The sequence below is a fragment of the Pan paniscus genome, chromosome 12 (assembly GCF_029289425.2).
Source record: "Pan paniscus chromosome 12, NHGRI_mPanPan1-v2.0_pri, whole genome shotgun sequence".
Taxonomy (NCBI): Eukaryota; Metazoa; Chordata; class Mammalia; order Primates; family Hominidae; genus Pan; species Pan paniscus.
The window spans coordinates 64456278-64481688 of record NC_073261.2 but is presented as its reverse complement, the minus strand read 5'-3'; the positions used below and the strand labels follow the sequence as shown (position 1 = coordinate 64481688).

At 42.9% G+C, this 25411-nt stretch overlaps 1 protein-coding gene across 2 annotated transcripts in view; it reads left to right on the top strand.

Moving 5' to 3' along the window:
• COMMD1 (copper metabolism domain containing 1) overlaps positions 1-25411 on the top strand; it is a 247265-nt gene that overhangs the window by 13953 nt on the left and 207901 nt on the right. The window contains exon 1 of one of the 2 annotated variants that reach the window (XM_003830875.4): positions 3027-3243. The exons of the other annotated variant lie outside the window; for it this stretch is intronic. Within the exon in view, the coding sequence (XP_003830923.1) occupies positions 3064-3243 (180 nt within the window). The 5' untranslated portion in view covers positions 3027-3063. Of the gene's footprint in view, positions 1-3026; positions 3244-25411 lie in introns of those variants that run through there. 2 annotated transcript variants of the gene reach the window in all.

Genomic DNA, 25411 nt, shown 5'->3' with positions numbered 1-25411 from the left:
AAGAAATGCAAATTAAAACAGTGAGATAATATTTTTCATGTATCATATGGCAAAGGTTATAAAGAATAATATAGCTGGGTACGGTAGTGTGTGCTCATATTCCCAGCTACTTAGCCTGAGATCGGAGGATAACTTGGGCCTGGGAGGTCGAGACTGCAGTGAGCCAACATCGTGCCACTGCACTCCAGCCTGGGCAACAGAGTGAGACTCTGTCTCAAAAATTAAATTAAATTAAATTAAAAGAATAATATCAGTCAGTGTTACTAAGGTTTCATAGAAATAGATAGGTGCAGCCTTTCTGGTGGGTAATTTGTAAATTACGTGTTTAATAGTGCTTTTTCTGCTTGCCACCTTTTGATTTATGCTTTTTCTTTTTCACCAACCATTCTCTGCAACTTCTGTTAAGTACATGTAAAACAATCTATAGTTTGTCACTAAGTTTGGTTTACTTGGAGCCATGGAAGCAATCCTGAATTTGCCTTTTATAAAATTATTTTAGGAAAAGAAATATATTTTTTCTATTGTAAAAAATGCCTCTGGCCAGGTACAGTGGCTCACACCTGTAATCCCAGCACTTTGGGAGGCTGAGGTGGGTGGATCACCTGAGGTCAGGAGTTTGAGACCAGCCTGGCCAACATGGTGAAACCCCTTCTCTACAAAAAATACAAAAATTAGCTGGGCCTGGTGGCGCATGCCTATAATCCCAGCTACTCGGGAGGCTGAGGCAGGAGAATCACTTGAACTTGGGAGGTGGATGTTGCAGTGAACTGAGATTGTGCCACTGCACTCCAGCCTGGGCAACAGAGTAAAACTTTGTCTCAAAAAAAAAAAAAAAAAAGAATACCTCTTTACTGGATAAACATTAATTAAAGTAGTCTAGATGAGTAGATTCTCAACAATGTGGCGCTGCCTTGGAAGGGGCATTTCAGTTGTCACTTTTTTTTTTTTGAGACGAAATTTTGCTCTTGTCCCCCAGGCTGGAGTGCAGTGGCACCATCTCTGCTCACTGCAGCCTCTGCTTCCTGAGTTCAAGCAATTCTCCTGCCTCAGCCTCCCGAGTAGCTGGGACTACAGACATGTGCTACCATGCCTGGCTAATTTTTGTATTTTCAGTAGAGATGGGGTTTCACCATGTTGGCCAGGCTGGTCTCGATCTCCTGACCTCAGGTGATCCACCCACCTCAGCCTCCCAAAGTGCTGGGGTTACAGGCGTGAGCCACCATGCCTGACCTCAGTTGTCACTTTGAAGGAAGGGTAGGAATGGAATAGGTGGGAGAGAGGTCAGATATATAAGACATCTTCCCATGCAGGGTACGTTCATAAAGGTGAAAACCTGTTTGTTATTATCTAAGCCTAAAGTCAAACTCTATTTTATATAGAAACACAATGTATTATTATTATTATTTTATTTTTATTTTTTTGAGACGGAGTCTCGCTCTTTTGCCCAGGCGACAGAGTGCAGTGGCGTGATCTCGGCTCACTGCAAGCTCCACCTCCCAGGTTCACGCCATTCTCCTGCCCCAGCCTCCCGAGTAGCTGGGACTACAGGCGCCCGCCACTAGGCCCGGCTAATTTTTTTGTATTTTTAGTAGAGATGGGGTTTCACCGTGTTAGCCAGGATGGTCTTGATCTCCTGACCTCGTGATCCGTCTCCCTCGGCCTTCCAAAGTGCTGGGATTAGAGGCGTGAGCCACCGCGCCCGGCAACACAATGTATTTTTAGTTTAGCATTAATATATACAGAATATTCCAGCTTTGCAATGACTGTAGAGTGAGGAAAAAGTGTTTTTTGTTGTAAACTTTACCAACTGTTGTTCACATTTCAGAACATCAGTTCTTAACATTTCAGAACATCATGTTACCAGAAGCAACTGCCCTCCCTCTGGAGTCACCAATACCACACACCTGTATCAATTTGCATTTGTAGAAGTCACAGGTGGTTCTACATAAAGATGTAAAGATGCAGACATCTGGCTACTTTGTATGTCTTTTAGTCAACTAGTATAGGTGTACCCAAACACACATATTATATTATAAATTACTTTCCTTTTCATTTTATGATAAATTACAATTAGGTCATTAAATTGATTTTTAAATTGAGATATTCACATACTAATCTTCTAAAGTGTACATTTCAGTGGGTTTTAGTATATTAACAAGGTTGTGCTTCCACTTCCAGAATGTTTTCATCATGCCCCAAAGAAACTCTGTACCTATAAACAGTCACTACCCATTCGTCCCCTCCTCCAGATTCTGGCAACTATTGCATTACTTTCAGTCTCCATGGATTTGTCTATCCTGGACATTTCATATAAATGGATGTCCAATATTTGGCCTTTTATGTCTGTCTTCTTTTACTAAACCTGTTTTTAAGCCTCATTCATGTTGTAGCATGTATCAGTACTTTATTCCATTTTATGGCTGAATAATATATTGATTTTTAAAAATTATATGGGTGGGAAGTTATATTAGCTATACATTTCATTTCAGGATAGTAAATAAGGTGTTAACAAAATATTTGTCATACAAAAGAACATTGGATCAGAGCCACTGGTCTAGCTGGAAAGACAAGTGTATATAAAAAGGCAATTAACAACCCAAAGAAAAACATTATGTAATCAGGAGATAGTTAAACTTCCTGAAAAAAAGGATGACAGGTAAGGATTAGGCAGAGATTAAATCTGAGTGATCGATCCTATTCAGTTAATGGGTTGGCAAGTCCTGGAATGAGATACAGCCATCTAAAAATTAAACTGCCAAACTTATAGGCTGCTACCCCATCTCCAGTAATCTCTGCGAGCAATCTTTCTTTCCAGTAGGCTCTGCAGTGATGAAGGGGATCAGGGGAAGCAAAGTGACCCTACTGGAACCAAACGGATATTTCCGTGGAGGTATCCTAAGGGGATGGGTGTTGCAGAGCGAAGCCGTAAGCTGCCAACTCTGACACCTGGGGAAGCCTTGCCTCCAGATTCCCCGTGGTGGTTTTGCACAGGCTATTTAGGCACATCTCGGCCGCCGTGGCGGGGCACGGCTCAGCTGTTGCGGGGCGGGGCTTTCGCAGAGCATGGCGGCGGGCGAGCTTGAGGGTGGCAAGCCCCTGAGCGGGCTGCTGAATGCGCTGGCCCAGGACACTTTCCACGGGTACCCCGGCATCACAGAGGAGCTGCTACGGAGCCAGCTATATCCAGAGGTGGCACCCGAGGAGTTCCGCCCCTTTCTGGCAAAGATGAGGGGGATTCTTAAGGTACTGCTCTTTTCTGTAGTCTCCGGCTTGGAGCAGAACCCCTTGGCCGCTGGCTTCAGACTCTCCCCACCTTGCCTTCCCCTGTCCCCACAAGCTGAAAGGCTTTTCCCTCTCAGACCTCTACTCCGTGGGCTCCACATCGGGCTCCTTCAGATTTGCTCGTTCTGTCGCCTCTTCTCTCTTTCCTAAGGGTGACTTTTTCTGCTGAAGTTCCCAGTCCCCCGGTAGACTGACACCCACAGGGGTTTTTCCTTCAAGACATTTCTGTCTCTTGGTAACAGTCGCGTTTCCTCAGCAGATCTGTGGGATCTGGTGTTTTTAAAATTAAGAGTTTTAGGTCGCTAGCTTTCCCCGGTTGTGGAAGTTGGGAGCGTTAAAATGAGCCAGTGTCTGCTGGATAAGGGGTGGCTTAGCCCGAGTGACATCTGTCAAGCAGTCCACTGCGTGGTTAAGAGAGCATAATTACCAGCTTGAAGTCAAAGTATAGACTAGATCGTCCAATAGAAATATGTGAGCCAAAAAGGTGAAATTAATATTTTAATAATATATCTTATTTAATCCAGAATAGCCAAAGTATTATCACTTCACATGTAATCAATATACAGAATATTGACAAGATTTTTTGTTACTTTTTTCACTAAGTCTTCGAAATCCAGTATTTTACACTTAAAGCACATATCTCGGACTTGCCAAATTTAAGTGCTCAGTAGTCACATATGGCTAATAACCATCATATTGGACAACTCTATTTAGACCGAGAACTAGTTATAGGAATGAATCTAGTGTCAATGTACTCTAGAGACAAACTGTAAAAAAATTACTGACTTTTGTAGGTCTCCTATGTGTTATGAACGTACTGAGATGTTTTACATGTTGTTTCATTTGTTTCTTGAAAAAAAACCTTATATAGTGGACACCCATTGTAAAGATTTAAGAAACAGGCCCAGGGAATCTAAACAGCCTAAAATTCATTTTGATTAAACTCAGTGTTGAAATTTAATCCACTATCCTTTTGAATTTGCTATTTTTTCAAAGCTGTTTATTCTTTAAAAGGCACTTCTGTATTTTTTAAAACTGATTTTGCCTACAGGATTTGAATCCAGAAAAAAAGCAAATGAAAACAAATATTTCACACAGTAAATGGATTGTCTCATGGAAATGTAAGGAGTAATATCTCAGGTGTGATCCTAGACATTCTAAGTAATCTTAGTTGATATCAGTCATAAATCACTAGTGAATGCTTCCTATTTCTTTTGTTTTTTCTTTTTTTGAGACGAGTTTTGCTTTGTTGCCAGGCTGGAGTGCAGTGGCCCGATCTCGGCTCACTGCAATCTCCACCTCCTGGGGTTCGAGCCATTCTCCTGCCTCAGCCTCCCGAGTAGCTGGGGTTACAGGCATTCGCCACCACACCCAGCTAATTTTTGTATTTTTAGTAGAGACTGGGTTTCACTATGTTGGCCAGGATGGTTTTGATCTCCTGACTTCGTTATCCGCCTGCCTCGGCCTCCCGGAGTGCCAGGATTACAGGCGTGAGCCACCCCGCCCGGCCAAATGCTTCCTATTTCTATCAAATTTTACTCTTTGAGCAGTCCGAGAGAGTTTCCTAGAAAATTTGACATCTGGGTTTTTGAGGTGTTTGGTCTCCCCTGGGGATGAGGCCTATATCTCTTCTGCAGGCTAAGAAGAGACAACAGCACATGTGTAGGTAATGCTTTAGAATCTCCAAACATTGGGGGCTACCTCTCCTCTCTAGGTGGACGACATTTTGATTCATTTGTTTTGTTAGGAGATAAAACAGCAGGATACCCAGGGAAGAGTTTGCCTGAAAACTCTTTCTCTTATTTTATTTTTATTTTGAGATGGAATTTTGCTTTTGTCGCCCAGGCTGGAGTGCAATGGTGTGATCTCCGCTCTCTACAACCTCCGCCTCCCGGGTTCAGGTGATTCTCCTGTCTCAGCCTCCTGTGTAGCTGGGATTACAGGTGTTCACCACCACGCCTGACTAATTTTTTTATTTTTAGTAGCGACAGGGTTTCACCATGTTGGCCAGGCTAGTCTTGAACTCCTGATAGCTGATCTGCCCGCCTTGGCCTCCCAAAGTGCTGGGATTACAGGTGTGAGCCACTGCATCCGGCTTTACTTTATTTTAAATACATTGCTGAATAATAATATCCAGGATACTTGAAGTTTTCAAGTGGCTCTGTGTTGTGGAGCTGGCATGGCTCTCTTGGTGTTGGGAGTAGGCAACAGAAGATTTGCAGGTGCCTGGCAGCACACTGATTAGTCTGAGGAACGAAGGGATATGCCTTTGATTGTTTTACTTAGGGCTGAAACCGTGGGCTCAGGATGACATTCAGTTCCAATCTTTATTGAACTCTTTTTTTTTTTTTTTTTGAGACGGAGTCTCGTTCTGTTGCCAGACTGGAGTGCAGTGGCGCCATCTTGGCTCACTACAACCTCCACCTCCCAGGTTTAAGTGATTCTCCTGCCTCAGCCTCCCGAGTAGCTGGGACTACAGGCATGCACTGCAGCGCCCAGCTAATTTTTGTAATTTTTGTAGAGATGGGGTTTCACCATGTTGGCCGGGATGGTTTTGATCTCTTGACCTCATGATCTGCCTGCCTCAGCCTCCCAAAGTGCTGGCATTACAGGCGTGAGCCACTGCACCCAGCCTTTATTTAACTTAAAAGCAACACTGAGGGTTAAATTTCTCTAATTATTATTATTATTTTTTGAGATGAGTCTCGCTTTGTTGCCCAGGCCAGAGTGCAGTGGCGTGATCTCAGCTCACTGCAACCTCTGCCTCCCGGATTCAAACAATTCTCTGCCTCAGCCTCCCGAGTGGCTGGGATTACAGGCACCAGCCACCACGCCCGGCTAATTTTTTTGTTTTTTTGTTTTTCAGTAGAGACGGGGTTTCACCATCTTGGCCAGGCTGGTCTTGAACTCCTGACCTCGTGATCCACCTGCCTCCACCTCCCAAAGTGCTGGGATTACAGGCGTGAGCCGCTGAGCCCTGCCAAATTTCTCTAATTCTTATGGAAACATAAAAAACAAACATGATTTTAATTTATTTTTATTTTAATATTATTTTTTGAGACGGAGTATCGCTCTTGTTGCCCAGGCTGGAGTGTAAGTAATGGTGCAATCTCGGCTCTCCGCAACCTCTGCCTCCCAGGTTCAAGCAATTGTCCTGCCTCAGCCTCCTGAGTAGCTGGGATTACAAGCATGCACCACCACACCTGGCTAATTTTGTATTTTTAGTAGCGATGGGGTTTCTCCACGTTGGTCAGGCTGGTCCCGAGCTCCCGACCTCAGATGATCTGCCCGCCTCGGCCTCCCAAAGTGCTGGGATTACAGGCGTGAGCCACCACACCTGGCACAAACATGATTTTTACACTGAAAGGTTTTGCAGATAGAACCTCTATCTGCAGTAAGAGGGAACATACACAAATAAGCATGATGCAAGGATGTGATTGTATTTGTAAATAGAATTGTGAGTAAGCACCTGAAGATAGATTAAGAGATATCAGTTCTTTCTGGCAGGCTTCTTGGATATGCCATTTTTGCTGCCCTTGAAGAAAGTATAGCATATTTTAGACTGAGATGAAGGGTAGCCGTATACAGGATTCTGAGTTAAGAACATAGCATGGGTGGGGTAGGAAAAAAGCAGGTTCAGGAAATGGTGAATAGTCCAGTTTGATCACAATATGGGGGTAACCAATGTGGAGTATTGGTGGAGGAGGCAAGAAAAAAATGAAACAACCTTTTATTCTTATAATCTTGCTAACTTCTATTGCTGCTCTTAAGCAGGATGTACATTTTTCATATAAATGACAACAGAGTTCATACTTTCAATTATCTATGTAATATCATGGTCTGTGAAGAAAGTGAAAATGAAGGGTGACAAGAGGGTAGAAGGAAAGGAAGGAAGGAGGGGACATGTAGCTCCCAGCAGGGGATACAGCAGACACACGTGTTAACAGCCTCCTTATTGCCAACTGCCTGGCAATATATTTCACAGGCCATGTTTTCAGGTTCAGGTGCTCCCTGAGCTGTAGCCCTTCCCTCTGACTTTCATGTTGTGTGCCAAGGTGTTATGTAGTGATTCCTGGCTTTTGTACTGGTTCTGTTTTCTGTTTAGAATGGAGCCCTCCTATCTTACTTGACTGGGACATTGACCCTCTCTAGCTTTGCCTGTTAATCACAAAAGGACAAACCTTTCATCTGCTTGTAGATATGCGAAGCTGGCCATTCACTTGCTCTAGTTTTTATTTTTGGGTAGACCCTAAGGAACAATGAAGTCAATGAATTGGGAATGGTGTGTTTATTTAAGGATATAACATCCTATAGATAAATACTCTTGTATTTATATATAAAATATATAAAAGGCAGTTGCTAAACACTGCCCCCCCCTTTTTTTTTTAAGACGGAGTCTCACTCTGTTGCCCAGGCTGGAGTGCAGTGGCTCGATCTTGGCTCACCTGCAACCTCCACCTCCTGGGTTCAAGCAATTCTGCCTCAACCTCCTGAGTATCTGGGATTACAGACACCCGCCACCACACCCAGCTAATTTTTGTATTTTAGTAGAGATGGGGTTTCACCACGTTGGCCAGGCTGGTCCCGAGCTCCTAACTTCTAGCAGTCCACCCTCCTTGGCCTCCCATAGTGTTGGGATTACAGGTGTGAGCCACTGCGTCCGGCCCAACACTGCTATTTTAATCTACTTTTTTTGCTCACATTATAATTCAACTTCTTATAGGTATGAGTTTGCATGATCTTTATTGCTATTGCTGTTAACCTTGTGGATATGCTCAATTCCAGTAAATCCCAGTTTACTGAAAGAGCATAATCTAACTATGAAGATCAATCACCTTTTGTATACCTTAGTCTGTATTCACTACTGCCCTCTGGTGATGATTTTGTATTTCCTCATTGGAATTTTAAACAAAAAATTTTAGGCCGGGCGCCACGGCTCACGCCTGTCATCCCAGCACTTTGGGAGGCCGGGTCAGGCGGATCACCTGAGGTCCGTGGTTCAAGATCAGCCTGACCAACATGGAGAAACCCTGTCTCTACTGAAAATACAAAATTAGCCAGACATGGTGGTTCATGCCTGCAATCCCAGCTACTCGAGAGGCTGGGGTGGGAGAATCACTTGAACCCGGGAGGCGGAGGTCGTGGTGAGCCGAGATCGCGCCATTGCACTCCAGCCTGGGCAACAAGAGCGAAACCCCATCTCAAAAAAAAAAAAAAAAATTTTTTTTTAATGAAAATTCTCATTTTGTGTTGTCTATTACTAATTCATATACTCTAGTACTCATTTATATCAATCAAATGTTAATTTATCCAGGCTGGGCTCAGTGGCTCACGCCTGTAGTCCCAGCACTTTGGGGAGGCCAGGGTGGGCGGATCACCTGAGGTCAGGAGTTCGAGACCAGCCTGGCCAACATGGCGAAACCCCGTCTCTATTAAAAATACAAAAAATTAGCTGGTTGTAGCAGCAGGTGCTTATAATCCCAGCTACTTGTGAGGCTGAGGCAGGAGAATGGCTTGAACCTGGGAGGTGGAGGTTGCAGTGAGCCGGGATGGCACCATTGCACTCCAGCCTGGGCAATGAGCAAAACTCTGTTATTTATTTATTTATTTATTTAGAGACAGGGTCTCACTCTGTCACCCAGGCTGGAGCGCAGTGGTGCAGTCATAATTCATTGTAGCCCTGAACTCCTGACCACGAGTGATCCTCCTGCCTCAGTCTCCCAAAGTGCTGAGATTACAGGCATGAGCCATCCTGCCTAGATCCTATTTTAGAAGTCTAGAAATACTTGCAACAGCATATAGTGGCCTTCCTGTTCCACTCCTGCCCTCTACAGTCTGTCCTCTGCATAGGTACCAGTGATCCTTTAAAAAAGTGCATTATACCTCCTTACTCTCCTGCTCTCAACTATTTCATGTTCCTGGCTTCACATCAAACTTAGAATAAAATTCAGTCCTTTTGCCCTAGGCCACAGGTCCTTACATGATCTTACCCTTACTCACTTCTCTGATCTCATTTTCTCATTTCCAGCACTCTAATCTTGTCCTTATTTAATCATGTGAAGTGTTTTTCCTGTAGATATTCATATGGCTTGTTCATTTGTTTAATTCATTCTCTACCTGAACGTCATTTCCTATGACCTCTTCCCTGACTTATATTATAAAGACCCTCATCCTTCCTTCCTCTTACTTTTTACCTGGCTTTACTTTTTCTTCATACTTAGTATTACCTGAAATTATATTATGTATTTATCAGCTTATTTATTTGTTAACTATTCTACTAGAATGTAAGCATTAGGAGGGCAGGACTTTATTATTATTATTGTTTCTTCTTTATTCCTTATACCTAATATTGTGTCTGGCATGTAGTAGGCACTTAGTAAAAGTTTGTAGAATAAGTGAATAAATTGAGAGTGTTTAAATGTGGAGATTGCTATTAAAAAGATTGGCATAGAGAGAAAACATATACCACTTACCATATGAGGAAAGCTAGGAAATGTAGTACTCTAAACCAGGAGTCAGCAAACTATGTCCTGTGGGACTAATCTGGCCTATTGCCTGTCTTTAGAAATAAAGTTTTATTGTAGGCCAGGTGCGGTGGCTCATGCCTGTAATCCCAGCACTTTGGGAGGCCAAGGCGGGCAGATCATGAGGTCAAGAGATGGAGACCATCCTAGCCAACATGGTGAAATTCCATCTCTACTAAAAATACAAAAATTAGCTGGGTGTGGTGGCATGCGCTTGTAGTCCCAGCTACTCAGGAGGCTGAGGCAGGAGAATCGCTTGAACCTGGGGGGTGGAGGTTGCAGTGAGCCGAGATCGTGCCACTGCACTCCAGCCTGGCGACAGAGCAAGACTCCGTCTCAAAAAAAAAAAAAAAAAAAAAGTTTTATTGTAACATGACTACATGCTCATTTACTTAACATCTTGTCTGTAGTAGCTTTAGCCACTCTAATAACAGAATTGAATGGCTGTGATAGAGGTCATGTGACCTTCAAAGCCGAAAATATTTACCATCTGAACGTTTACAGAAAAAGTTTGCTGACCTGCGTGGTGGCACAGGCCTGTAGTAGCAGCTACTCAGGAGGCTGGAGTGAGAAGATTGCTTGAGCCCAGGAACTCAAGGCTATAGGGCAGCATGGTCATGCTTGTGCATAGCCACTGCACTCCAGTCTAGGCAACAGAGGGAGACTCCATCTCTAAAAATTTAAAAGAAAAAAGTGGCCAGGCGCAGTGGCTCATGCCTGTAATCCCAGCACTTTGGGAGGCCAAGGTGGGTGGATTGTGAGGCCAGGAGTTCGAGGCCACCCTGGCCAACATAATAAAACCCCATCTCTACTAAAAATACAAAAATTAGCTGGGCATGGTGGTGCACACCTGTAGTCCCAGCTACTCGGGAAGCTGAGGCAGGAGAATCCCTTGAACCTGGGAGGCGGAGGTTGTGGTGAGCCAAGATTGCACCACTGCGCTCCAGCCTGGGCAACAGAGTGAGACTCCATCTCAAAAAAAAAAAAAAAAAAAAAGAGAAAAGTGGCCGGGCGTGGTGGCTCATGCCTGTAATCCCAGCACTTTGGGAGGCTGAGGCACGTGGATCATGAGGTCAGGAGATCGAGACCATCCTGGCTAAAATGGTGAAACCCTGTCTCTACTAAAAATACAAAAAATTAGCTGGGCGTGGTGGCGGGCTTCTATAGTCCCAGCTACTCAAGAGGCCGGGGCAGGAGAATGGCATGAACCCGGGAGGCAGAGCGTGCAGTGAGCCAAGATTGTGCCACTGCACTCCAGCCTGGGCAACAGAGCGAGACTCCATCTCCAAAAAAAAAGAGAAAAGTGTGCTAACCTCTGTTCCAAACATCTGTTCTCAAACTCATAATGTTTATTATAATATTTGGAACCCCCCCGGGCGCAGTGGCTCACGCCTATAATCCCAGCACTTTGGGAGGCCAAGGTGGGCGGATCATGAGGTCAGGAGATCAAGACCATCCTGGCCAACATGGGGAAACCCCGTCTGTACTAAAAATACAAAAAAATTAGCCACGTGTGGTGGGGGGAGCCTGTAGTCCCAGCTACTTGGGAGGCTGAGGCAGGAGACTGGCGTGAACCCAGGAGGTGGAGCTTGCGGTGAGCGGAGATTGCGCCACTGCACTCCAGCCTGGTCAACAGAGGGAGACTCCATCTCAAAATAAATAAATAAATAAATAAAATTGGAAACAATATAATATATAAATTATGTTTTGAAGTTGGTTACTTGATAAATATCTACAAATTGGAAATGGGGACTATTTGCTCTTTGAGGAATTTCACTAGCTTGTTCTTTAGACTTCTGAGATCTGTAGTAAATTAAAAATGACCTCTAGCCTGGCCAGCATAGTGAAACCTTGTCTCTACTAAAAATACAAAAATTAGCCATGAAACCTTGTCTCTACTAAAAATACAAAAATTAGGCATGGTGGCGTGTACCTGTAGTCCCAGCTATTCGGGAGGCTGAGGCAGGAGAATCGCTTGAACCCCGGACGTGGAGGTTGCAGTGAGCCAAAATTGCACTACTGCACTCCAGCCTGGGTGACAGACGGGACTCTGTCTCAAAACAAAAAATAGTAATAAGATGTTAAGAATGATAATAGGAAAAGATTATAAGAAATAATTGTGGTTGGGCGAGGTGGCTCATGCCTGTATTTCAGCACTTTGTTTTTGTTTTCTGGGGTTTTTTGTTTTGTTTTTTGAAACAGAGTCTCACTCTGTTGCCCAGGCTGGAGTGCGGTGGTGCAAACTTGGCTCACTGCAACCTCCGCATCCTGGGTTCAAGCGATTCTCGTGTCTCAGCCACCCGAGTGGCTGGGATTACAGGTGTGTGCCACCACGCCTGGCTAAATTTTGTGCTTTTGTTGAGACGGGGTTTCACCATGTTGGTCAGGCTGGTGTCAAATTCCTGGCCTCAAGTGATCCACCCGCCTGGGCCTCATGTTTGGGATTACAGGCGTGAGCCACTGTACCTGGCCAAATTCCTTTCTTTTCTTTTCTTTTCTTTTTTTTTTGAGATGGACTTTTGCTCTTGTTGCCCATGCTGGAGTGCAATGGCATTATCTCGGCTCACTGCAACCTCTGCCCCACCAGGTTCAAGCAATTCTCTTACTTCATCCACCCAAGTAGCTGGGATTATAGGTGTGCACCACCATGCCTGGCTAATTTTTGTATTTTTAGTAGAGATGGGGTTTCATCATGTTGGTCAGGTTGGTCTCCAACTCCTGAGCTCAAGTGAACTGCCTGCCTTGGCCCCACTAAGTGCTAGGATTACATGTGTGAGCCACCGCACCCAGCCCGGATTATTTTATCTCTTTTTTTCTATTCTCTTTCTTGCACTCTGATTTTTCAAATGTTAGACCTCCTAGACTGATTATTCTAATTTTCTCTTATTTTCTACCCCATTTTTCATGTGTTTTTTTCCCACTTTTTGATTGACTTCCTTAACTTTATCTTCTAGCCTTCAAACACATTTAAAAATTGATTAAAAATTTCTTAAGAGACATAGTCTCACTCTGTCACCCAGGCTGGAGTGCAGTGGCATGATCATGTCTCACTTGCAGCCTTAACCTCTTGGGCTCAAATGATCCTCCCACCTCAGCCTTTTGAGTAGCTGAAACTGTAAATGCTCATCACCATGCCTGCCTAATTTTTTTATTTTTATCTTTTTTTAGAGACAGAATCTCCCCATATCGTCCAGGGTGGTCTCAAATTCCTGGGCTTAAGTAACCCTCCCTCTTTAGCCTCCCAATTGCTGGGATTACAGGTATGAGCCACCACGCTTGGTCTTTTATAGCCTTTATTTAACTTATTTATTTTATTTAGTTTTTTTGATTATTAAAAATAAAATAGAGATGGGGTCTTATGTTGTCCAGGCTGGTTTTCAACTCCTGGGCTCAAGTGATCCTCCTGCCTCAGCCTCCTAAAGTGCTGGGATTACAGGCATGAGCCACTGCGCCCAGCCTATTTATTTATTTATTTGAGACAAGGTCTCACTATGTTGCCCAGGCTGGAGTGCAGTGGTGTGCACATGGTTTACTGCAGTCTTGACCTGTGGGGCTCAAGTGATTCTCCCACCTGAACCTCCTGAGTAGCTGGATCTACAGGTGTGTGGCACCACTCCTGGCTAAATTTTTTGTATTTCTTTGTAGAGATGGGTTTCACCATGTTGCCCAGGGCGGTCTCAAACTCCTGGACTCAAGTGATCTTCCTGCCTTTGCATCCCAAAGTGCTGGGATTACAAGCCTGAACCACCACACCTGGCCTCGTCTGGCCTTTTAATTGAATTTTTCATTTAATCATGTTTTAAATTTCCAAGAGTTATCTTCTCTTAAGAACAATATACTACTATGTTTAGCCAACAGCCTTTTCTTTCTTTCAGACACAAGGTAGAGTATACTGTACATAACTTTCTGCATTTTGCTTTTTAAATTTTATTTATTAAAGATACAGTCAAGCACTGTTGACCAGGCTGGAGTGCAGTGCGTGATCATAGCTCACTGCAGCCTTGACTTCTGGGGCTCAAGCGATCTTCCTACTTCAGCCCCCTGAGTGGCTGGGACTACAGGTGTGTGCCAACATGCCCGGCTAATTTAAAAACAAATTTTTTTTAGCAACAGGGTCTCCCTATGTTGTCCAGGCTGGTTTTGAGCTCCTGGGCTCAAGTGATCTATCCACCTCGGCCTCCCAAAGTGCTGGGATTACAGGCATAAGCCACCATGTCTGGCCTGTATTTAGCTTTTTAAAAATTTAATCGTCTCAACTGTGATTTTAAAATGCAGTATTTGGAATGTAGTATTAGGAATTTAGTCCATTTGTACCCAGCACTCGAAGCTCTTTTTAGAGGCTTTTGACAAACATTTTATTGCTAAGACATTTTGGGGTGTGATGTAAATTGTGAAGAAGTTAAATGCCTTCATTTAACCTCTTTATATTTTAAATATTCCAGTAGTTTGGTGTTTTGCATATTGTAGTGTGTATTATTTTAAAAGCATAATTTGATCCTGCTTGCTAAATACCTGGGAAATTTTTATGGAAAGCAATTGCAGTAAAAACAGAAGCTTAGAAGTGCATTTGGGGCCGGACACAAAGGCTCACGCCTGTAATCCCAGCACTTTTGGAGGCCGAGGTGGGTGGATCACTTGAGGTCAGGAGTTTGAGACCAGCCTGGCCAACATGATGAAACCCCGTCTCTGCTAAGACTACAAAAAAAATTAGCCGGGTATGGTAGCGTGCACCTGTAATCCCAGTTACTGGGGAGGCTGAGGCAGGAGAATCGCTTGAACCCGGGAGGCGGAGGTTGCAGTGAGCCGAGATTGTGCCACTGTACTCCAGCCTGGGAGACAGAGCCAGACTCCAGTTAAAAAAAAAAAATAAAGTGCATTTGGTATCAAGTTTACAAAATGGCTGAAGTTTACTATGCGTTAGTGATGAGTTTTTTAAAATCAAAGAATGGCATTATTAATGAATGGTATTAATATTATCATGTATTACCTTTTTGATATTTTAGAGTGAATTTAAGAAGAAACTTCGCTCATACTTTTTTTTTTTTTGAGACGGAGTCTCGCTGTGTCTCCCAGGTTGGACTGCAGTGGCGTGATCTCGGCTCACTGCAAGCAAGCTCTGCCTCGCCGGTTCACGCTATTCTTCCGCCTCAGCCTCCGGAGTAGCTGGGACTACAGGCTCCCACCATCACGCCCGGCTAATTTTGTTTTTGCATTTTTAGTAGAGACGGGGTTTCACCGTGTTAGCCAGGATGGTCTTGATCTCCACTCCTCGTGATCCGCCCGCCTTGGCTTCCCAAAGTGCTGGGATTACAGGCGTGAGCCACTGCGCCCGGCCTCGCTTATACATTTTGGATAACATGTTAATAAGAAGTTAACTTGAGTATAAAATAATGGATGTAAAATATATAGTCTTAAAGTGTTTATATTAGGAAACAGAAGAGACTGGTAACTTTTGACTTCTTAGGTCATACTTTTAGGTTTCATTTGTATTCTGTCTTCATCCTTAACTATAAGCAGTAATTCTGTTTTTCTACTGTAGGTGGCAGTGGAATATTGGCTTGCCAATGTACTGATAAAGTATGCTAAAAGCAACATCGGGTTGAAATGTTCTTTCTCTGGAATGTTTCTAGTTCAGAAAATGCTCAAAAGTTGGCTACTCAACAATAAAAATTTATTATCCAAAAAGATGTCTAAATATTTGACTTGATATTTTTAATTTAGAAATACCATTTTCTGGAAAATTTAAAGTTCTGTAAATATATTCCTTTTAGTTCTCTAGTTTTTAAGCGACTAAGTTTTGCTAATTTCACTGAACATTTTTGAGACTTTAGATGGTAATACATGAGACATATTATTCATTCTCTGAAGAATAGACAAATGACTGATGTTACTTTTTTATATCACTGGACATCATATGATAAAGCAGCAATTGCACATTACCCAGCTGGGATTTGTAGAGTATTTTAATAGACTCAGGTGACCTGTAATGAGGCCAAATGTCCTGTAAATCTTTTTTCTTAGTTTAGGGCAAAACCCATTCAATTAATCTATTTTTGGTTTTCCTTTTCTCAAAGCAGCTATTCTGGTCCTGGAAACTTGACTTGGGTTAAAGGAGTGGCTGGGTAAGGAGATTTTAAAGGAAATGTTTATCTTTGATTTACCTATTAAATACATACTAAACCCCTAATGTGCTGAACCTTGCTCTATACACAAGGTAAATGTCACTGTCCCTATCTTATATATGATAAATGCCATGAGAAAGGTATAAATGATGCAGTCTGGTGGAGTGGATCCTTAAACTGCAGAAATATGAAAAAAAATCATGATTTTTTTGTCTTAATAAAACACCCACATTTTTAGCTCTATCTTAATGTAGAATGCAGTTTTTATAAATTTGGACTTCTGTTATATGGTTCATCTTTGACAAAAATTTATGTTTCAAGTAAATGTTTAAAACAATAATTTTAGAAATTTGGAGGTTTCTGTTACCTGTGCTTTATTTGTAAGATTAACTTCTTTTTTTCTTTTGAGATGGAGTTTTGCTCTTGTTGCCCAGGCTGGAGTGCAATGGTGTGATCTCGGCTCACCACAGACTCTGCCTCTCAGGTTTAAGCGATTCTCCTGCCTCAGCCTCCCGTGTAGCTGGGATTACAGGCATGCGCCACCATGCCCAGCTAATTTTGGATTTTTAGTAGAGACAGGGTTTCTCCATGTTGCTTCAGGCTGGTCTCGAACTCCCAACCTCAGGTGATGTGCCCGCCTCGGCCTCCCAAAGTGCTGGGATTACAGGCGGGAGCCACCGTGCCTGGGCTCGGCCTCTTTTTTTTGTTTTTGAGGCAGCGTCTTGTTCAGTCTCCCAGGCTGGAGTGCGGTGGTGCCATCGCAGCTCACTGCAGCCTCTGCCGCCTGGGCTCAAGCGATCCTCCCACCTCAGCCTCTCAAGTAGCTGAGACTACAGGCATGCACTACTACACCTAACTAATTTTTGTATTTTTTTTTTTGTAGAGACAGGGTTTTGCCATGTCGATCAGGCTTCATCGAATTTTTTTTTTTTTTTCATTGAGTAGAGAACCAGTTTTTATCTATTCACAGACAGGTTGATTTGACAAGTTTTATATAGTTTAATTTGGCTCTGCTTTGTCCTTACAAATAGATTGTGAGGTAGGAACTGGTGCCCTGAGTTTTGCTTCTTTTAAATGCCTTTATAACAGAGAATTGTTTTGCTTTAAAGCTGCATAGCACATAATTAAATAAATTTGAATATTTTCCTCCCTAAGTTGTATACCTCTACTATTGTCTCATCTTTTACAGCTTCTCCAATAGTTCTTTAAAGGTCTAGTACAGACTGGGTGCAGTGACGCATGCCTATAATCCCAGCACTTTGGGAGGCTGAGGTGGGAGGATTGCTTGAGGCCAGGAGTTCGAGACCAGCCTGGGCAACATAGGGAGCCCCTGTCTCTACAAAAAAATAAAAAAATCAGCCAGGCATACTAGCCCATGTCTGTGGTCCCAGCTACTCTGTGGTCCCAGCTACTCAGGAGGCAGGAGGCCAAGGATCACTTGAGCCCCAGAGGTTGAGGATGTGCAGGAGGATCACTTGAAAAAGATCTAGTACAGCTAGTGCAGTATTTTTCTGTCTTTTCTCTTTTTCTTTATTATTATGTCATTTAAATTTCCACAGGCTCAGGAATATTCTCCTGTTTAGACCTATGAATTTCAGCTGGTAGTAGGGCTATGGTTATAAGAGATGACCTCTAAGCAATTCTGATTCTTGAGCAGTAATTTTTTTTTACACAAAAATGTTAATTTGTACAATGAAGTTGGATACTATGCTAATCAAGTACTCTTTCCCAGGAGAAGGTTCAATGGACCATCAATAGCACTGTAGAGAGAGTTCTAAAAATAAAGAGGGAAAGAAAGAACATACTTTTTTTTTTTTAAACTTTGTAATTACTTCTGGAGACTCTCCCACACTTACATTTCTGAGCTGGCCGAAAGTGTTCCTCTAGAAAAGGCTAAATTCTTTCCCCATGAAGTTAAAGGCTGAGGTGTTGCTTGGAGTGTTTAATAGGAAGAAATATATGTGGTGCTTCATTATGGGTAATTTTTTCCCCTTGTTGATGAAGAAAGGAGTCCTATTCAAAATGATGAGAACTGAGATGGTAAGTTAGTTACTGGGTAAAAGTAACCTGGCAGAATAAAAGCCAGTAACAATGAGCTTCTAGTACTAAAGGGTGTAATTTAGAAGCATCTTGAACGTTTAGTGCTCTGCTTGTGTCATAAATAGCCACTTGACAGTGGATCCAAATCTGTTTTGGTTTTCCAGTGAGTGCAGAAGGAATCCTAATCCTTAAAGATTTTTACTAGAGAAAATCCTGGAGGTATATATGTTTATATATATATATATATAAAAATTGTGTGTGTGTATATATATGTATGTGTATATGTATACATATACGTGTGTTTGTGTATATATGTGTGTGTGTATATATATATATATAATTTTTTTTTGTTTTGTTTTTGAGACAGAGCCTTACTCTGTCACTGAGGCTGGAGTACAGAGGTGGGATCTCGGCTCACTGCAACCTTCACCTCCCGGGTTCAAATGATTCTCCTGCCTCAGCTTCCTGAGTAGCTGGTTCTACAGGTGCGTGCCTGGCCAAGTTTTGTATTTTTTGTAGAGACAAGGTTTTACCATATTGGCCAGGCCAATCTCGAACTCCTGACCTCAAGAGATCCACCCACCTTGGCTTCCCAAAATGCTGGGATTGCAGTTGTGAGTTAACATGCCTGGCCTAAAAAATATATTTTTTATCTTCAATCATAATACAATAGAAGTAAACATTTGTAACCATTTAAAATGTGTTAAATTCTTGGGTTTAGTCATTTACAGAAATATTGAATATTGAATCTGAATATATACTGTTGGTCATTGTTTCTGAGAACTAGACCAACCCAGTATTATTTTGTTTTTGTTTTTGTTTTTGTTTTTTTGAGATGGAGTCTTGCTCTGTTGCCCAGGCTGGAGTGCAGTGGCACGATTTCTGCTCACTGCAAGCTCAGCCTCCCTGGTTCATGCCATTCTCCTGCCTCAGCCTCCCGAGTAGCTGGGACTATAGGCGCCTGCCACCACACCCAGCTAATTTTTTGTATTTTTAGTAGAGACGAGGTTTCACCATGTTAGCCAGGATGGTCTCGACCTCCTAACCTTGTGATCCGCCTGCCTTGGCCTCCCAAAGTGCTGGGATTACAGGCGTGAGCCACCGTGCCCAGCCCAACCCAGTATTATTTTGGGGGAATGGTGATTGACAGTTTGCTTTCACCTTTCTTTAACTGCCTGTTTGCATGATTCAACAAAAAACAGCCTTGATCTCTAAGAAACAGCCATTGTGTTTCTTAGAGGTGCAAACTGGAAGATTGGTTTTTTAAACTATTATTTAACTTTACAGTTATTCTTGTTCTTTATTCAAATTTTTTTTCCAGGACCACCAGTAAGAAGACTGTTTTCCTGTCGATGTATTCTGTAGAATATTTTGGATTTGAATATATTTGTTACCATTTTATTACAGTAACAGACTATACAGGAAAAATTGTAGAAAATAATTAGTTTTATAGCCCTTTTAATACAGAAAATGAGTAGGTCTTGGTTTTATAATGTTTTGTGTTATGATATTAGAAAACTTGGTGATTTTTGGCATTTAACTGTTATGTGGAATTATGTTTTGGAGAAATCTGGGCCAACGCAGGGAAAATTCTAAAGATTTACGCTAAAAGTGGACTTTTACCTTGTTAATCTGGTTTTGAAGATTGTGCTTCCATCCTATTTTTATAGGATTGTGGCAGTTTTTTTGTTTGTTTGTTTGTTTGTTTTGAGATGGAGTTTCACTTTTGTTGCCCAGGCTGGAATGCAATGGCACGATATTGGCTCACTGCAACCTCTGCTTTCTGGGTTCAAGCAATTCTCCTGCCTCAGCCTCCCAAGTAGCTGGGATTATAGGTGTGAGCCACCATGCCTGGCAAATTTTGTATTTTTAGTAGAGATGGGTTTCACCATGTTGGCCAGGCTGGTCTCAAACTCCTGACCTCAGGTGATCCACCCGCCTCGGCCTCTTAAAGTGCTGGGATTACAGGTGTGAGCCACCATGCCTGGCCTAGGATTGTGGCAGTTTTATTATAAAAATTTGCGAGGTTTATTTCTTTCCCCTTATGTAACTTTATGCAACTTGAAATTGATTGAAATAGACAAATGTGAAGTAATTTCACAGATACTATTAGTTGTAATTACTTTAAAAGACCCCACACAGGCTTCTGGCCAAAGATTGTATATCCAGTATTTAGGAGAAAGATAAGAAAGGGGGACACACATGTGTTTGGAGGAAGACAATTAAGTTGATTATCCATAGAACCACCATTGACTTTGCTTTACATGGTTTCTGGGTTAGCATGTAAATTTGTTCTGGAGTGACTAAAATTGTAGATCTTTTTGTTGAATAACAGTGTAATTTAATATAATCCTAATGTAATATTCTGTAATTAGACTTGGGTAATGTGGAAGGCAGCAAATTGCTTTTCAAGATATCTAGCCTCAAGAGATTTTGCTGAAGCAGATACTAAGCTGTTCTTTCAGGCATTTGGAGTATGAAGATTTTGAAGCTTACTTGATTAGTGGACTCAAAAACAGAAACTGCTACTTTTTATGGGATATCTATCAAGATTTTTAAATTATTAAATTATAAACCTTTAATATTTCATTAGATTAGGTGTAGTCATTAATTTTCTTCTGTCTAGGTGGGTAAACTAAATGATAGATGATGCAGAATTGTAATCCTTTTAGTCAGGTGATAAATAGTGCTTAATTCATTCCTATATACATTAAACTATGTGCAAAGTATTGTGCTAAGTATTGAGGGGAATATACAGATGAGGAAAACACTGTGTATTTCTCAACATCTAGCTAAATGATGAGAATTGAAAGCAAAATAAAAGCCTAATGAATGAGTTGTCATAGGATATAACAGTTACTAGAATATAACAGCTTTTAAGTTAGGAGTAGGAAATATTTCCACAAGCAGAATAAGGGGTTCTATATAGGAAGAACAACATTAAGACATGTAAGTATAGAAATGTGTGTTGAGTCCAAGGATACCAAGGTTACTGTGAACCATGTGAGATAAGATGATAAAGGGGACTTGATAGTCAAGAATGCTGACACATATGGGCTTTATTTTGTGGTGAGCAGGGAGCCAGTGAAAAAGTTTTAATTGGGCAAGTGACATAAACTCAGATTTATATTTAGAAAGAGTTTTTTTGTTTGTTTGTTTTTTGTTTTGAGGCAAGGTCTGGCTCTATTGCCCAGGCTGGAGTGCAGTGTGGCGTGATCTGGGCTCATTGCAACTTCCTCCTCCCAGGCTGAAGCCATCCTCCCACCTCAGCCTCCTGAGTTGTTGAGACTACAGATGTGCACCAGCACACCCAGTGAATTTTTGTATTTTTTGTAGAGATGGGGTTTCGCCATGTTGCCCAGGCTGGTCTTGAACTCATGTGCTCAAGCCATCCACCCGCCATGGCCTTCCAAAGTGCTGGGATTACAGGTGTGAGCCACAACGCCCAGTCTAGAAAGATAATTTCTTTAATAGTGTGAAGCATGAACTGTTTCATTGTAGCTGCCAAACCATGTCACTCTGCAGTGTTTCAGGTGGGTTTACTTACAGGTGAGGAGACCATATGGAGCCACCCACTCTTACCTCTGGTAAGGTTTGATTAAATTTCTGATTTCCTTAGCCAACTATACAGAATCTCTCTCTGAGGGAGAAGTGGACAGGAGAAAAATAGGAGGAAGCAAGGGAGTGGGCTGCTGGGCGTGTTGGGCTTGAGAATGAGTAAGGGGTGGTGATAGGGAGGACTCAGAGTCGGAGGCGGGATGGTTGGAGAGAGGGGGAAGAGAGAGGTAGAGTGGAGCAGAGGCATATGGTGGGGGGTCATGCTGTTCGGCGGAGGATTAGGATGTTGTCGAGGAGGGGAGAAATCAGCCAGATCAAAGGAGAAGTCGTCGGCTAGGGCTGTTGGGGTGAGGGAAACAGGAGGTGAGTCTGGTTTGGAGCGGGTGAGGAGAATTTGGAAAGTAGAACGAGACTGACAGAGGGAAGGGCAGTTACAGTGAGTGAAGAAAGCCTGAACATAAGGAATCTCAGACCATTTCCTATTGCTATGGCAAAAGTTGTAAAGTCCCGTTTCGGGCTATTGGGAGCCATTGTCCAATTGTTATTGGGGCGATGCAGTATTGCAGTGAAAGATAAGCCTCTTAGATCTCTGAACGGAGGCCGAGAGCATTGAGATCACGGAATGGAGGAGCGGTGGGTAGAGGAAGAAGAGACTGTCGGTGACGAAGACTACAGGAGAGGGCGTCCCCTTTCCCATGGAGCTTGTCTGGAATAGAGGAGGTAACTGCTGTGTCAGGCGTCCCTCAAACAGAGGAACCAGAGGCGTGGAGGCCGGAGGAAGCCCTTGGCCGAGTGCTGGGTCTTTCAGAAATGGAGAGACAGACGGTCAAGGGTTCCGGGGGCAAGGCAACAGTCTCTTCACTCACCCTGGTGGAGGCTTTGATGCGTTGATGGTGGATGAAGTCACTAGCAATGGGAGAGTGTAGGAGATTCTCTGGGTCTTTGGCAGGTTTAGGGAAAGGGAGATTGGCAGGGAGAGGGGTGTTAGGGGAGGGAGGGAGGGGGAGAGAGAGAGAGTGAGAGTGAGTGCCTGCCAGAGTCTATCTGCTTCCTGGGTTTCGGCACCGTAATGTAAGGTTAGCAGAGAGAAAGGACGAGAGGGAGACCTGAGGTCAGGCGAGGAAGTTTACTAACCTGCCGGCTGCTCCATCACAGACAGAGGAGGCAGCACCAAGCTTATGGAATGAGGGGTTTATATTGGGGAGGGGAGTTTGAGGGAGTTCTTTGATATGGCTGCATCCCGGGGTTGTTTGCTGGTTAATTTTGCCACATGTCACCTTGTGATGTTTATTACAGGAGGGTGTAGGTAACGTTTGTTTATGCTTCCTACGACCTCCCCCTGTGGGGTCTGGATGGTTTGTAATTGGGGTTTGCTTATCGCAGCAAGGTCTGATAAGTGAAGTCTGCTGGCTTCACCGTGGTGCCTAGACAAGGGCTTAGAAATGTAAAGAGGTTTGGGGGAAGGGTGGGCAGCACCAAGAAGCTTTCTTGGGGCAGTTTGTCCTTAACAGTAGGACTTGCCTGCTGTCTCATTTTAATGTCTCTCTGGGCCTCATAATTTAAAAGGACTCACATTCCTCAAAGTTATTTTCTTTTCTCAGTATTACTATTTTAAAATCTTGCTATGTGGTAAAGTGTTAGTTACATTATTCTTTCAGGAAAATTATTTACATTAGGGATGTGTATTTAGATCCACTGACAATATATTACAAGAGTCCTGGACAGCTTAAAGGCAATGCCAATTGCAGAGTTAGTGTTTTTTTTTTGTTTTTTTGTTTTTTGTTTTTGTTTTTGTTTTTGAGACGGACTCTTGCTCTTTTGCCCAGGCTGGAGTGCTGTGGCACGATCTCAGCTCACTGCAACCTCTGCCTCCTGGGTTCCCGCTATTCTCCTGCCTCAGCCTCCTGAGTAGCTGGGACTACAGGTCCCTGCCACCACGCCTGGCTAATTTTTTGTATTTTTTAGTAGAGATGGGGTTTCACTGTGTTAGCCAGAATGGTCTCCATCTCCTGACCTTGTGATCTACCTGCCTCGGCCTCCTGAAGTGTTGGGATTACAGGCGTGAGCCACTGCGTCTGGCGAGTTAGTGTTTTTTAAATTAAACATATTAATTTGCGTAAATAGTGTACAAGTAAGACTGTCCCCTTTATGAGGTTAGATTTTAGTTATTTGTCTTTGAGAGCCATATCCAGCTACAGTGGAATATACTTTCAGACATAGTGATGATAATCTGTCAAAAGACAAAATTACAACTAATTTGGTTTAAAGATCTTAAGAAAGAAAAATAGAATCTTGGAACCCCAAACTCACTGTGCAAAAGGGAAAGTTAAACTTGGGATCTGAGGCATCATACAGTTTTCCTTTTGTTGCCAAATCAATAGCTATAATATCACAACCCCATGTCATAGCCTCATTTCTTCTACTCTCTTTTCATGTTTATCTTATGTAAAATGTCGATTTACTGAGCTTGAGACAATACAAAGTTGGCTTTTTCCTTTACTTCCTCTTTTCTCATGTAAAATATAGATTTTTCTGAGGCTAATTGGAGCTTCACAAGAACATAACCATCTGCCTCACTGCCTACCTGTTCTTCCTTTTATTCCCCCCTCCTGCTTGCTCTTTCCTCTTTAAATACCAAAGTTCACAAAACCTCCTTTGGAAGAAGTATAGGCCACAGGTGCCTCTGTGATTTGTTTTTCCCTTGGGCACATCCTCAACCTTGGCTAAATAAACCTCTAATCTATTGAGACCTGCCTCAGTCACTTTTGGCTTAACAATCTCAATTGTGTATTTGCAACTCTAAAATTGGGCAACACTTCATTCAATAAAATAGAATAAATGTTCCCATGAATTGAGCAGAGGTGGTTGGTTTTATAGGCAGAAAGGGCTGAATAAAGCAGAAACAAAGAATAAAATGCAGATTGGTCATTTCAAAAAGTTACTTTCCTTGTAAGGCAGCAATGGGGAGATAGAACAATAGAAAATAACTGACTACTTAACATCAGGTTACTTCAGGCTACCTTTTTTGTGTAAGGATTGAAGCAAAGGAAACCTCATTCTCACGCTAATTGAAGACTGTAACTGGCCTTTTGGGAAAATTGGCTGTTATGGCTCTGTCCTCATTCCTTGGAAGGTCAGATAACAACTTAGTTTTAGTAGTGGTGATGTGAACTTTAGCATGGGTGACTCCATTTTTTGTTTGTTTGTTTGTTTGTTTTTTAGACGGAGTCTCACTGTGTAGCCCAGGCTGGAGTGCAGTGGCGCGATCTCAGCTCACTGCACGCTCCACCTCCCGGGTTCATGCCATTCATTCTCCTGCCTCAGCCTTGCGAGTAGCTGGGACTACAGGTGCCTGCCCGCCACCATGCCCGGCTAATTTTTTTTGTATTTTTAGTAGAGACGGGATTTCACCATGTTAGCCAGGATGGTCTTGATCTCCTGACCTTGTGATCCACCTGCCTCGGCCTCCCAAAGTGCTGGGATTACAGGCGTGAGCCACCGCGCCCGGCCGGGTTACTCCATTTTGATTTGTAGCGTTGTCTGTTGAGACCTAGTGGAGTAGCTTAGTCCAAAACAGTGACCTTCTGAAGGTTTTGTTTTGTTTTGAGACTGAGTTTCACTCTTGTTGCCCAGGCTGGAGTGCAATGGCTCACTGCAACTTCTGCCTCCTGGGTTCAAGTGATTTACCTGTCTCAGCCTCTCGAGTAGCTGGGATTACAGGCGCATGCCACCACGCCTGGCTAATTTTTATTTTTTTAGTAGAGATGGGGTTTCATCATATTGGTCAGGCTGGTCTCAAACTCCTCACCTCAGGTGATCTGCCCTCTTCAGCCTCCTGAAGTGCTTGGATTACAGGTGTTAGCCACTGTGCCTGGCCAGTTTTTT